Source organism: Mesoplodon mirus, assembly GCF_964341445.2.
Source record: "Mesoplodon mirus genome assembly, chromosome: 14".
NCBI classification, from domain to species: domain Eukaryota; kingdom Metazoa; phylum Chordata; class Mammalia; order Artiodactyla; family Ziphiidae; genus Mesoplodon; species Mesoplodon mirus.
Window position 1 is genome coordinate 35789751 of NC_138990.1, and position 14495 is coordinate 35804245.

General features: G+C 37.3%; 1 protein-coding gene across 2 annotated transcripts in view; it reads right to left on the bottom strand.

Moving 5' to 3' along the window:
* NBAS (NBAS subunit of NRZ tethering complex) overlaps positions 1-14495 on the bottom strand; it is a 340305-nt gene that overhangs the window by 281135 nt on the left and 44675 nt on the right. Inside the window, exon 11 of one of the 2 annotated variants that reach the window (XM_082642208.1) lies at positions 9903-9974. The exons of the other annotated variant lie outside the window; for it this stretch is intronic. Within the exon in view, the coding sequence (XP_082498334.1) occupies positions 9903-9974 (72 nt within the window). The remainder of the gene's footprint in view (positions 1-9902; positions 9975-14495) is intronic. 2 annotated transcript variants of the gene reach the window in all.

Consider the following 14495-nt stretch of genomic DNA (forward strand, 5'->3'; position numbering starts at 1 on the left):
AAACACAAAGAAATCATATTAAAAGCAGCAAGGCAAAAAAAACAAATAACACACAAGGGAATCCCCATCAGGTTAACAGCTGATCTCTCAGCAGAAACTCTACAAGCCAGAAGGGAGTGGCAGGACATAATTAAAGTGATGAAGGAGACAAACCTGCAACCAAGATTACTCTACCCAGCAAGGATCTCATTCAGATTTGATGGAGAAATTAAAACGTTTACAGACAAGCAAAAGCTGAGAGAGTTCAGCACCACCAAACCAGCTTTACAACAAATGCTAAAGGAACTTCTCTAGGCAAGAAACACAACAGAAGGAATATACCTACAATAACGAACCCAAAGCAATTAAGGAAATGGGAATAGGAACATACATATCAATAATTACCTTAAATGTAAATGGACTAAATGCTCCCACCAAAAGACACAGAGTGGCTGAATGGATACAAAAACAAGACCCATATATATGCTGTCTACAAGAGACCCACTTCAGACCTAGAGACACATACAGATTGAAAATAAAGGGATGGAAAAAGATATTCCATGCAAATGGCAATCAAAAGAAAGCTGGAGTAGCAATTCTCATATCAGACAAAATAGACTTTAAAATAAAGACTATTAGAAGAGACAAAGAAGGACACTACATAACGATAAAGGGATCGATCCAAGAAGAAGATATAACAATTGTAAATATTTATGCACCCAACATAGGAGCACCTCAATACATAAGGCAAATACTAACAGCCATAAAAGGGGAAATCGACAGTAACACAATCATAGTAGGGGACTTTAACACCCCACTTTCACCAATGGACAGATCATCCAAAATGAAAATAAATAAGGAAACACAAGCTTTAAATGATACATTAAACAAGATGGACTTAGTTGATATTTATAGGACATTCCATCCAAAAACAACAGAATACACATTTTTCTCAAGTGCTCATGGAACATTCTCCAGGATAGATCATATCTTGGGTCACAAATCAAGCCTTGGTAAATTTAAGAAAATTGAAATTGTATCAAGTATCTTTTCCGACCACAATGCTATGAGACTAGACATCAATTACAGGAAAAGATCTGTAAAAAATACAAACACATGGAGGCTAAACAATACACTACTCAATAACGAAGTGATCACTGAAGAAATCAAAGAGGAAATTAAAAAATACCTAGAAACAAATGATAATGGAGACATGACGACCCAAAACCTATGGGACGCAGCAAAAGCAGTTCTAAGGGGGAAGTTTATAGCAATACAATCCCACCTTAAGAAACAGGAAACATTTCGAGTAAACAACCTGACCCTGCACCTAAAGCAATTAGAGAAAGAAGAACAAAAAACCCCCAAAGTTAGCAGAAGGAAAGAAGTCATAAAGATCAGATCAGAAATAAATGAAAAAGAAATGAAGGAAACGATAGCAAAGATCAACCAAACTAAAAGCTGGTTCTTTGAGAAGATAAACAAAATTGACAAACCATTAGCCAGACTCATCAAGAAAAGAAGGGAGAAGACTCAAATCAATAGAATTAGAAATGAAAAAGGAGAAGTAACAACTGACACTGCAGAAATACAAAAGATCATGAGAGATTACTATAAGCAACTCTATGCCAATAAAATGGACAACCTGGAAGAAATGGACAAATTCTTAGAAATGCACAACCTGCCAAGACTGACTCAGGAAGAAATAGAAAATATGAATAGACCAATCACAAGCACTGAAATTGAAACTGTGATTAAAAATCTTCCATCAAACAAAAGCCCAGGACCAGATGGCTTCACAGGCGAATTCTATCAAACATTTAGAGAAGAGCTAACACCCATCCTTCTCAAACTCTTCCAAACAGTATCAGAGGAAGGAACACTCCCAAACTCATTCTACGAGGCCACCATCACCTTGATACCAAAACCAGGCAAGGATGTCACAAAGAAAGAAAACTACAGGCCAATATCACTGATGAACATAGATGCAAAAATCCTCAACAAAATACTAGCAAACAGAATCCGACAGCACGTTAAAAGGATCATACACCATGATCAAGTGGGGTTTATTCCAGGAATGCAAGGATTCTTCAATATACGCAAATCAATGTGATACACCATATTAACAAGTTGAAGGAGAAAAACCATATGATCATCTCAATAGATGCAGAGAAAGCTTTCGACAAAATTCAACACCCATTTATGATAAAAACCTTGCAGAAAGTAGGCATAGAGGGAACTTTCCTCAACATAATAAAGGCCATATATGACAAACCCACAGCCAACATTGTCCTCAATGGTGAAAAACTGAAACCATTTCCACTAAGATCAGGAACAAGACAAGGCTGCCCACTCTCACCACTCTTATTCAACATAGTTTTGGAAGTTTTAGCCACAGCAATCAGAGAAGAAAAGGAAATAAAAGGAATCCAAATTGGAAAAGAAGAAGTAAAGCTGTCACTGTTTGCAGATGACATGATTCTATACATAGAGAATCCTAAAGATGCTACCGAAAAACTACTAGAGCTAATCAATGAATTTGGTAAAGTAGCAGGATACAAAATTAATGTACAGAAATCTCTGGCATTCCTGTACACTAATGATGAAAAATCTGAAAATGAAATCAAGAAAACACTCCCATTTACCACTGCAAAAAAAGAATAAAATATCTAGGAATAAACCTACCTAAGGAGACAAAAGACCTGTATGCAGAAAATTATAAGACACTGATGAAAGAAATTAAAGATGATACAAATAGATGGAGAGATATACCATGCTCCTGGATTGGAAGAATCAATATTGTGAAAATGACTCTACTACCCAAAGCAATCTACAGATTCAATGCAATCCCTATCAAACTACCACTGGCATTTTTCACAGAACTAGAACAAAAAATTTCAAAATTTGTTTGGAAAAACAAAAGACCCCGAATAGCCAAAGCAATCTTAAGAACGAAAAACAGAGCTGGAGGAATCAGGCTCCCTGACTTCAGACTATACTACAAAGCTACAGTAATTAAGACAGTGTGGTACTGGCATAAAAACAGAAAGATAGATCAGTGGATCAGGATAGAAAGCCCAGAGATAAACCCACACACATATGGCCAACTTATCTTTGATAAAGGAGGCAGGAATGTACAGTGGAGAAAGGACAGCCTCTTCAATAAGTGGTGCTGGGAAAACTGGACAGGGACATGTAAAAGTTTGAGATTAGATCATTCCCTAACACCATACACAAAAATAAGCTCAAAATGGATTAAAGACTTAAATGTAAGGCCAGAAACTATCAAACTCTTAGAGGAAAACATAGGTAGAACACTCTATGACATAAATCACAGCAAGATCCTTTTGGACCCACCTCCTAGAGAAATGGAAATAAAAACAAAGATAAACAAATGGGACCTAATGAAACTTCAAAGCTTTTGCACAGCAAAGGAAACCATAAACAAGACCAAAAGACAACCCTCAGAATGGGAGAAAATATTTGCAAATGAAGCAACTGACAAAGGATTAATCTCCAAAATTTATAAACAGCTCATGCAGCTCAATAGCAAAAAAACAAACAACCCAATCCAAAAATGGGCAGAAGACTTAAATAGACATTTCTCCAAAGAAGATATACAGACTGCCAACGAACACATGAAAGAATGCTCAACATCATTAATCATTAGAGAAATGCAAATCAAAACTACAATGAGATATCATCTCACACCAGTCAGAATGGCCATCATCAAGAAATCTAGAAACAATAAATGCTGGAGAGGGTGTGGAGAAAAGGGAACACTCTTGCACTGCTGGTGGGAATGTGAATTGGTACAGCCACTATGGAGAACAGTATGGAGGTTCCTTAAAAAACTAAAAATAGAACTACCATATGACCCAGCAATCCCACTACTAGGCATATACCCTGAGAAAACCATAATTCAAAAAGAGACATGTACCAAAATGTTCATTGCAGCTCTATTCACAATAGCCCGGAGCTGGAAACAACCTAAGTGTCCATCATCGGATGAATGGATAAAGAAGAAGTGGCACATATATACAATGGAATATTACTCAGCCATAAAAAGAAACGAAACTGAGCTATTTGTAATGAGGTGGATAGACCTAGAGTCTGTCATACAGAGTGAAGTAAGTCAGAAAGAGAAAGACAAATACCGTATGCTAACACATATATACGGAATTTAAAAAAAAAAAATGTCATGAAGAACCTAGGGGTAAATCGGGAATAAAGACACAGACCTACTTGAGAATGGACTTGAGGATATGGGGAGGGGGAAGGCTAAGCTGTGACAAAGCGAAAGAGAGGCACGAACATATATACACTACCAAACGTAAGGTAGATAGATAGTGGGAAGCAGCCGCATAGCACAGGGAGATCAGCTCGGTGCTTTGTGACCGCCTGGAGGGGTGGGATGGGGAGGGTGGGAGGGAGGGAGATGCATGAGGGAAGGGATGTGGGAACAGATGTATATGTATGACTGATTCACTTTGTTATAAAGCAGAAACTAATAAAAAAAAAGACAAATACTACATGATATCACTTATACATAGAATCTTAAAAAAAAAGTCAAAATCATAAAAACAGTGAGTAGAACAGTGTTTGCCTACTAGGGGCTGGGGGTTGGAAGAACAGGGAGAGGTTGCTGAAAGGGTACAAACTTTCAGTTATATGCTGAATAAAGTCTGAGGATCTAATGTATAACACTGGTAACTATAGGTGATAACATTGTATTGTATAATTGAAATTTGTTAAGAAAGGATTTAAATATTCTCACACATATACACAGACACAAAAAGTAAATATGTGAGGTGATGCATGTATTAACTCAATGGGGGAAAATCCTTTCACAGTGTATAGGTACTTATATCAAATCATCAACTTAACTATCTTACAATTTCATTTGTAAATTATATCTCAATAAAGGTGAGGAAAAGAAAAAGAAAACAGTGACTATCACTTACCACCTGCTTCCGTTTACGCCATGAGGTTTTAACTTCATTAAAAGGTAGTCTAGCTAAATAATTACTTGGTAAGTTAGCATCCCTGGGTAGACAGCATGGGGCATAGGAAGGGGACTTTGCACAGTAAACTGTCTTCTTACATTAGTCATTCATTTATGGCCCTTTTAATTAACTTCACTGTCAATTCTCCTATTTACCTCCTCATCTCAAATCCCTTCCTAAAACTTTTCCAAAGATATCTTCCCTTACTTCATTGAGTCTTTTGTGTAGCAACGTAATACTAACAAAATACTACTGAAATTAATAATGTGAACATTATTTTAACTTCTACTTCTCATTTACACTAAACCACTAGCTCAAATGTCCATTTGATCTTGTGTTAATTAAAAACACTAATTAAAGCCTTCTCCTAGTGGAGCAATATTTGGAGTAGGAAATGTGTCTTCCCTCAAACACTGCAAGAAAACTTTTCAACTGTCCTTTCTAAAAGAGAGATTTTTTTAAATGTTAAATATCAGACCTTCGTACTGAGATTAGTTTAAATTGCCTCACTTTCTTCAACTGCCTATCATCTATATAGGAAAATTAAAAATGAGTGATTTCCAATTTCATTATACCTTCCAAATGTACAAGCTATAGTAAAATCAAAGTACTGAATTCTAGTACACACGTTCAAAATGTTCTAAATTACTACATACGCTTAAAGGAAAAAAAAACTCAGCTCAATCAAAGGTGAATTTGTAAGTACTGCTCTTCCAACACTCAACAATTATTTTCTAAATATTACATATTCAATAATACATAGCACATGCCAGGCACTGTTTTATACTCTGGGGAACCTGCAGTGAAAAAAACAAACATAAACCCCTGCCCTCAAGGTATTCAGTAGGTGTTCTAACCCACTAAAGTTTAGAAGTCTGACCCCAAAGAATAAACAGAAATCTATTTTCAAATCAAAAGAAAGTCATCCTCAAAAGCCTGGTTAACAACCTGAGGGAGGGAACACTGCAAAAGTATGAAGGAAATAAAAAAGCCTTTGGAGAAAAAAAAAGTTTCCAAGCTAATACCCTTCTCAAAAAAATTATTTTTTAATTATAAAACTTTAGTTTATTAAAACTGTGATATATTGCCATGAGAATAGACATGTACACCAATGAAACAGAAAAGAGAGCAGAGAAACAGAGCTACAATGTACCCTCTGTAAATGTCTGTCCTGACAGACATTATATAAATTATGGTGGCAGTATATAAATTATGGCATTATATAAATTAGTTGGGAAAGAATACAGCACTGAATTAATGGTACCAGCCACACAGAGCATATTATAAATTAGATTCCTACTATATCCAACAAAAAGAAATTCAAGGTGGATTGAAAACTTACAGGTGAAAAGCAAAACCATGAAACTTTTAAAAGAAAACATAGAACATCTTTACAATATCAGCATGTGAAAGAACTTCGTAAGACCTCAAAGCCCAAAGCATAAAGGAAAGATTTAAATTTAAACTTTCTGGAGGAAGGAAGGATGGGGAATTCGGGATTAGCAGAAGCAAACTATTACACATAGGATGGAGAAACAACAAGGTCCTACTGTATAACTATATTCAATATCCTGTGATAAAGCATAATGGCAAAGAATATGAAAAAGAAAAAAAATATACGTATAATTGAGTCACTTTGCTCTACAGCAGAAATTAACACAAGATTGTAAATCAACTATACTTCAATAAAATTTAAAAAATAAATAAAAATAAATTTAAACTTTCTGGTGACAAAAGAAGCTCAAAAGAAAACAAATAATTTTGACTATTCATATACTCTTCAAAAGATAATATATGCCAGACAACCAGCAGTTGATTATTTTGAATCATGTAAATTTGGGGTATACTAAACCACAATTAAAAAGGACCCACAGGGCTTCCCTGGTGGCGCAGTGGTTGAGAGTCTGCCTGCCGATGCAGGGGACGCGGGTTCGTGCCCCGGTCCGGGAAGATCCCACATGCTGCGGAGCGGCTGGGCCTGTGAGCCATGGCCGCTGAGCCTGCGCGTCCAGAGCCTGTGCTCTGCAACGGGAGAGGCCACAACAGTGAGAGGCCGCGTACTGCCAAAAAAAAAAAAAAGGACCCACAGACTACTAATTATTGGCTCTATGATTATGGATATAAAGAAATTAACAGATCAGAACAGCAGCCACCACTATCATTTATCATGTGCCTGCAAGGTAGCAATCACTGCCTTAGCTATTTTATATATATTCCCTCTAATACTATCCAATCAGTGTTGCTACTCTATAGTCTGACAAGTGAACAGAATAAAATGAACTAAGTATTAACCATGTGGTTACTATATAGGAAAGCACTTCCTCTTTAAAAAAATAGCAGTAGTTAAGAGATAACACATTTTAAAAGAGAAACAGAATTGCTGCCAAACTTGAGTAGTAAAAAAGATCACTCTTTCTGAGATAATAGGTAATTTTTAACTTGAGCTACTTTTAAGTACAACATATCTTGGCTTCTGCTTCTTCAATTGTCCAACTAAGAGTTTAGACAAAAGCCAACAAAAGGTAGTGAAAAAAAGCACTAGATCAAGAGCCAACTCAAGACCAAACCCATCTCTGACACTATCTAGGTAGGTGAGTTTGGGAAAGCCATTTCTCCTGAGGCTTTAATTTCTTCATCAATAAAATAGGCATCATAATGCCATTAATGCAAGCTTCCTCTGAGATCATGCGAAAGGACTTATAAGCTAGAAAGTATTCACAATGATAAGGAATTATTAGATAATCTCTATGAGACCTGTCAGGTCTAAAATGATGGTGCTAAAAATCTATGCCCCATAATTATTTCTGGGCTAGGAACCACTGAGTACAAACAGGATACTCCTATAACATTCAGATATTTACTGAAAGGCCCTGATTTTAGAGTACTACTTTCATAAGGTCTTTTTAAAAAGTCCAAACAGTTAAGGATTCCAGTACCAGGTGCCACAAAGAAAGATCAAAACGTAAGGAAATTAGTTGCTACCTTCTCCCTCCTTCTGTTCAATCATAGAGGATACCAATAAAAACAAGAAAGAGCTGAGTTCCACACAAAAGAATAACCAATAGCAGGAGGCAAGGTAACATGAATCTGGAGTTCCCAGGGGGTAAGAAAGAGTAAAAAGAAGATGAACATTTTATACTGTTTGAACAGAGTTACATTTGCCTATTAATATACCAAATCAACTAATAAACACAGCATTTAATATGTAAAGGATATGGTACAAAGGAAAGTCATGTACCAATATATCAATCCCCAAATAATACTTGTTCTAAACACAATACAATTATGTTGGTCCCAATAAAATAACTACGGAACACAAACAGTTAAGAGACCATGGATCCTACCCCACAGCAAAGTGGAGCATTCTGCAGTGTTCTCCGACACTTCCGGGACTTTGCACATGCTGCGTCCGGCCTGGAAACAACCAGCCTTCCCCTATCCGCCTGAGGAACTCTTACTTCCAAATCAAGTATCACCTCCAGAGTTCAATGGTCCCTCCCTGCACCTCAACGGCGCTTCATACTGTATTACAGGACAGGTTATGAAACGTGTCACATTGTCCTGTTCTACAGCTGCTTCTACATCTGACTCCCGCACTACACTGAGGGCTCCTTGAGGAAGCGCACTGCATTTTATTCATCTATTTATTCATAGCTCTAACACCACGGCTGGCTCAAAGTGTGTGCTTGCTGACTGACTAAAAGAATAAATAAATGCTGAAACTCCACATAAGTACTTAATTATCATCAAAAGAATTAAAAAATGAACCCTTTAAAATTTGTTAAAGATAGTTATTATTTAGATGGAATTAAAGAGAATGGGAAAGGAGCCAAAGTAAAGCTCTCATGCATTATTATGGTAACAGAAAGACAACAGAGGCAACACAGTAAATTAGAAAGAACAAAGTACATGGCAGAGACCAAGGCATTTAGTCTTGCTTATGGTTCTTCACCTGCAAAATGAAGACAAACTGCTTGAAATGACAAAAGAGAATGCTAACTGGAAAACTGTAAACATACAAGGGATTAAAAATGAAAGTGACTTTCCAGACATAAAGAGTCGTGTTATTGCTCAATTCTACAGACAGAATGCCACACCAACCCAGAAGACATGAATTAGTTGAAGTCAAGGGCAGAGAAATAACTAGAACTCAAAATTTTAAATATATTAAATACAAATGCAGCAAGAGAATACATGTTATATTTCTTACAATTTCCATATTTCTTACAATTTCCCTTAGTTAAGAACTTGAAGGAACGAAAATTAAATTGTTTGATTCCCCCCAAAACAGGAAGGAGTATGATCTGAAGCCCCATGTACGTCAAGACTCTTGTGAGAGCCATGTAGAGGGGATGACTATAAGCATCTCCCTCAGAGAGAGCACCAAAGCGTTATCGGTATATTCAGGATGAAACTGCCAAGCATCTCTGAGATGGATCCATGGTCCTCCTATGGAAGAACAAAACAGTGAAGCCCAGGATCAATGTGGCTCATCCTCCTGAAACATCAATAATCTCAGATTTAGGAAGGAATCTTTTTTTATTTTAAAACCAACAAACGTAAGGGATATGTTATGGACAAGGATACAAAAATTCACAAGATAAAATAAGAAACTTCAAAGATATACAATGATTCCAGGAGACTTCTTTGGGCTATATCCCCAGATCCAAGAGAACTAGAGTCATTCTTTAATTTTTTTTTTCTAATTTTCTTTACTGAGATAAGAATGATATAGACAGTAAAATGCACAAATCTTCAGTGAACAGCTCCATGAATTCTTATTAATGCATACACCCCTGTAATGTATAATTAAGAGCAAATTCAGATGAAAATCTATAATATTCAAGATTCATTCAACTCCGTCCTTAAGGGGACCCTGGCGAAAGTGTTTTGTAAGGTTAAGCCACTTTGCATTACCTGATCTTGCCCCTGGCGACTGTAAAACTTGCCACCACTTAACATCCTTAATAATCCCAGGGTCTTTGGTACCTACAAAATAGACACACATCATAAAAAAAAAGATCAATGGAAGGCTTCCTCATTGTTTAAAGGCCTTTCATCATGAAATGAAAACTACAGCATATCTAGTATTCTAAGAAATGGTTAAGAAAATCACAAATAAGTATCAGAAATCTTGGTGAGATTTTGTTTTTGTTTGGGAAAAAAAATCCAACAAGTGACAAATCTTACAAAATGTACCCATAATCAAATGTATTTTTAAATACATACGTAACAAGTCTAGTACAATCTATGCAAATTAGAATCTAATGAGTGGCTCTTCTCAAATGAGGCGGGCCCAGGTTACCATTTTATCCTAGCATCACTATGGAGAAGGTCAATACTCCCAACAGAAATTTCATTCATGAAGAAATTGATCCCATACTTGAAAAACACCAGAAAAAAATCACTGAGAAACAAGTATTTGAAATAATAAAACAAGACTATTTTTGTCTCTAGATTTAAGAAATATACTTAAAGCAAGAGGGAGCCGTGTATAATTTTTTAGAAATGGAAAATAAGCATTGTTGAAGTTGTAGAGAATTTGGAACACTGGTACATTGCTGGCAGGAACATAAAACGGTACAACCACTGTGGAAAACAGTCTGGTGGTTCTTCAAAAGTTAAACGGAATTACCATATGACCCAGAAATTCCATCCTAAGTATATACCCAAAAGAACTGAAAACAGGTGTTCAAACAAATACCTGTACACACAAATGTTCATCGCAACATTATTCATAATAGCCAAAAAATAGAAACAACTCAAATGTCCACTGACTAACGAATGGATAAACAAAAGGCAGTATATCCATACAATGAAATATTATTCGGTCATAAAAAGCAATGAAGTACTGATGCACGCTAACATTTGGATGAACCTCAAAAATGTGTTGCTAAAAGAGAGAAGCCAGACACAGAAGTCTCATATTGTATGATTCCATTCACATGAAAATTTCAAAACAGGTAAATCCATAGACACAGAAAGCAGACCAGTGATTGCCAGGAGCTGAGGTGAGGGAACAAAAGGGAGTGACTGTTTAATGGGTTTGGTGTTTCCCTTTGGGGTGACGAAAATGTCTTGGACCTAGATAGTGGTGACAGTTGCACAACACAGTGAATGAACTAACTGCCACGGAACTGTACACTTTAAAATACTTAAGGGTCCATTTTATGTTATATGAACTTTACCTTAATTTAAAAGAAAAAGGCAAAGGGCAGGGGCGGTATTCTTAAGCTGAGGTTAAAAACGTTCCTACCAGAACTGCTGAGCAGCTGAAGATATTACTGACGGCCTAGCTCCACATTTCCTCCAAAAACAAGAAAATACAAGAAGAGAAAAATAAATCTGCGTGAAAACCACCACACCCTCACTTAACCTGAAGATCAAGGATAACTCAAACTTCAAAATCATTGTAAGCAGGGCTTCCCTGGTGGCACAGTGGTTGAGAGTCCGCCTGCCGATGCAGGGGACACGGGTTGGTGCCCCGGTTCCAGGAGGATTCCACGTGCCGCGGAGCGGCTGGGCCCGTGAGCCATGGCCGCTGAGCCTGCGCGTCCGGAGCCTGTGCTCCACAGTGGGAGAGGCCACAGCAGTGAGAGGCCCGCGTACCGCAAAAAAAAAAAAAAAAATCATTGTAAGTAGAAAGAGAAAAACCACCAAACTCCAGTGTGTCATCTCCACTGCTCTTGCCATCCCCACGCTCCCACCCACGCTGACCCAGGCCGACACAGGCTTGTGGTGAGCAAAAGCAGACTGAAAAGACACTGCAGGGTCCAGGAGGACAGAAGCGACAAGCTAGCAAAGGGGACTAAGGTCAATCTAAAACCACTGCCAAAAATTACAGTCTAAGAAAACTTTCCAGAAATGAAAAAAGACCTGAATCTATATATGGAAAAAGTGAACAGGTACCTGGGAAAATTAACCCAGAGAAATCAACTCCGAGAAATATTCCAGGAAGGATACTAGATTTCAAAGATAAAGGAACTCCTCAAGGCCTCCAAACAAAATGGCCAAGTAACATACAAAGAGAAGATAAGTTGACTTGCATCAACTTTTCAAATTCCACATAAAAGCAAAGCAACAATACTGCTGTGTTTTTGTAAAGTTCAATGAAAGAACGGGTAAACCAAAGATTTTACATCCAGATAAGTTTTCCTTCAAATGTCCAGGCTATGAAAAACAATTCTGACACACAAGAACTTAAGGACTCTTCATCTATGAGCCCTTCTCAAAACATCTATTAGAGAATAATTTCATCCAACCAAGAGGTGACTGGGAAAACTTCAAACAAAGGGACAGTGAACATTTTAAAATACATAAATGAACATCTATGACTAAAGAAACATGATGATGAGGGTTGAAATTATCGTATAAATATTGTGTGTTTTGACAAAACAGAAATAATGCAACTAGAAAAGGGAGGAAAAAGGAGAAGGGGAAAATAAAACCAACTAACTGATTGTTGTATAGGCAATTAATAGGAATTAAAGAATACCAATAAACTGATAAACTGGTAAAATACTGGAGGGCACTGATAACATCAGTAAGACAGTTTCAGTGAAATCATGGAGATAAAGCCCCATTCAAGTGAATTCAAGAGAGAAAAGAAAAGTTGGAAATGGATCAAGTAAGATGACTCTTGAACATGCTGAAGGAAAGGAACAAATGGGCTGGTAGCAGGATTTAGTAGGTTCTAAGTCCCCTAAAACTAAAGAGTTTTTACAATGGGAAAAATAAATGCATGTTGTTTGCTGATAAACCTAATGGGCAGCAAGATTCATGATTTGGATAAACATCCTTCAATTAGCAAGTGTGAGATCCAGTGGACAAACGGAGGAGCTGGCCTTGGCTGGTGCAAGTACAGCTCATCTGTAATAATAAAAGAAAAGGTACGGAAATTAGGCGCATATGTAGGCAGATGGTAGGATCTTATGAAAATATTCTGATTACTTCTGTTTTCTCAGGGAAACAGGATTTCAAAAACCCTGTGTTCTTTCCAGAACAACATTCTATACTGAAAAGGAAGCAGCATCAATAACAAAAAAGTCAGTTTTGTTCATTTTTTATACATTTTTTCCAAAATTTCCACCTTAATAATACAAATAGATAATAATTAACACTGTAGAACATTTTATTGTTTATCAACGGCCTTCACATATATTACCTCATTTGATCCTGGCAAGAGCCTTAAGACACCAGTGGTAAGTGCTGAGCTAGAATTCCAATCCCAACCTTCTGACTCCTGAGCCGGGCTCCTTCCTTCCCCCCAGTGACTGAACTCTCCCCTGGTATATGCTATAGCTTCTTGCCCTTATTTGTGGGCACAGCTGTACCTTCAGTACAGTAAACCCCTTGAGGGCTGCTATCTGTATGTTCTGATACCTGCATCGGTGATTTGATGTTGAACAAATGAATAAATAAAACTATCTCCTCTAGATGACACGGACATTAATTTGGAAACTTTGCTCAAGGCATATATGGAATTTTGCATAGCCTCTTTTACAACCCAGCAGCCTTGTGAGAGATGAGAATATATGTGTCAGCAGCATTTTTCGGTCGATATCCACCCAAAAACAATAGCAGCCTTAAACAAACAATAAGAGGTTCGATGCAAACAATATCTGCCACCTGACAAGAGGAACTAATCTTACAGTTTCAAATTACTTTGAGGTAGGGGAAGGCTACACAGAATGATTGTGAGTTTAGCTGCAAGACACATTAAAAAGGCACTAACATAATTAAAGTACACTTGCAGCATTTCAAGAAGTTTATCATACGGTGAAGCACTCAATTTGCAATTCAGTACTTCCCCCCACTTATTTTGTCACTGCACAAGCAATTTTCTTTTAAGAGACTCCAATATTGAAGCTTCAGGCCAGAGAGGGAAGGACCATACCTAGCAGAGCAGATTCCAATACTTCAGTAAGGAGCAAAGTGAAAACACAGAGAATTTAAAGAAGCCACGGTGGAAAAAGGTTTCATAGTACGTGACAGTCCTCCGTGCCTTTCCCTGTCCCAGACTCTGTCACAAATATACTTGATTACACCATATTGAAATGGCCCTTCACAGTTTGCCTACTTTCTCTCGCCTTATATCCTCCATACTTACCATTTCTCTTTTTTTCCCTCAACCTTTAATTTTGGCAAATTTCCTAGCTACTGAAAAGTTGAAATGATTATACAATACCAGTATACCTTTTACCTGAGTTCACCAATTATTAACATTTAGCCACATTTGCTTTATCTGTGTGTATGTATACTTTTTTAAAAATTGTTTTTTGACTGAACCATTTAAAAATAAGCTACAGGGACTTCCCTGGCGGTCCAGGGGTTAGTACTCGGTGCTTTCACTGCTGAGGGCGTGGGTTCAATCACTGGTTGGGGAACTAAGATGCCGCAAGCCACGTGGCGCAGCCAAAAATAAAATTAAAAAATAAAAAAATAAGCTGCAGACATCACACTCAGACAGAGTTAAGCTGCAGACATCACACTCAGACAGAGTCAAGAGAT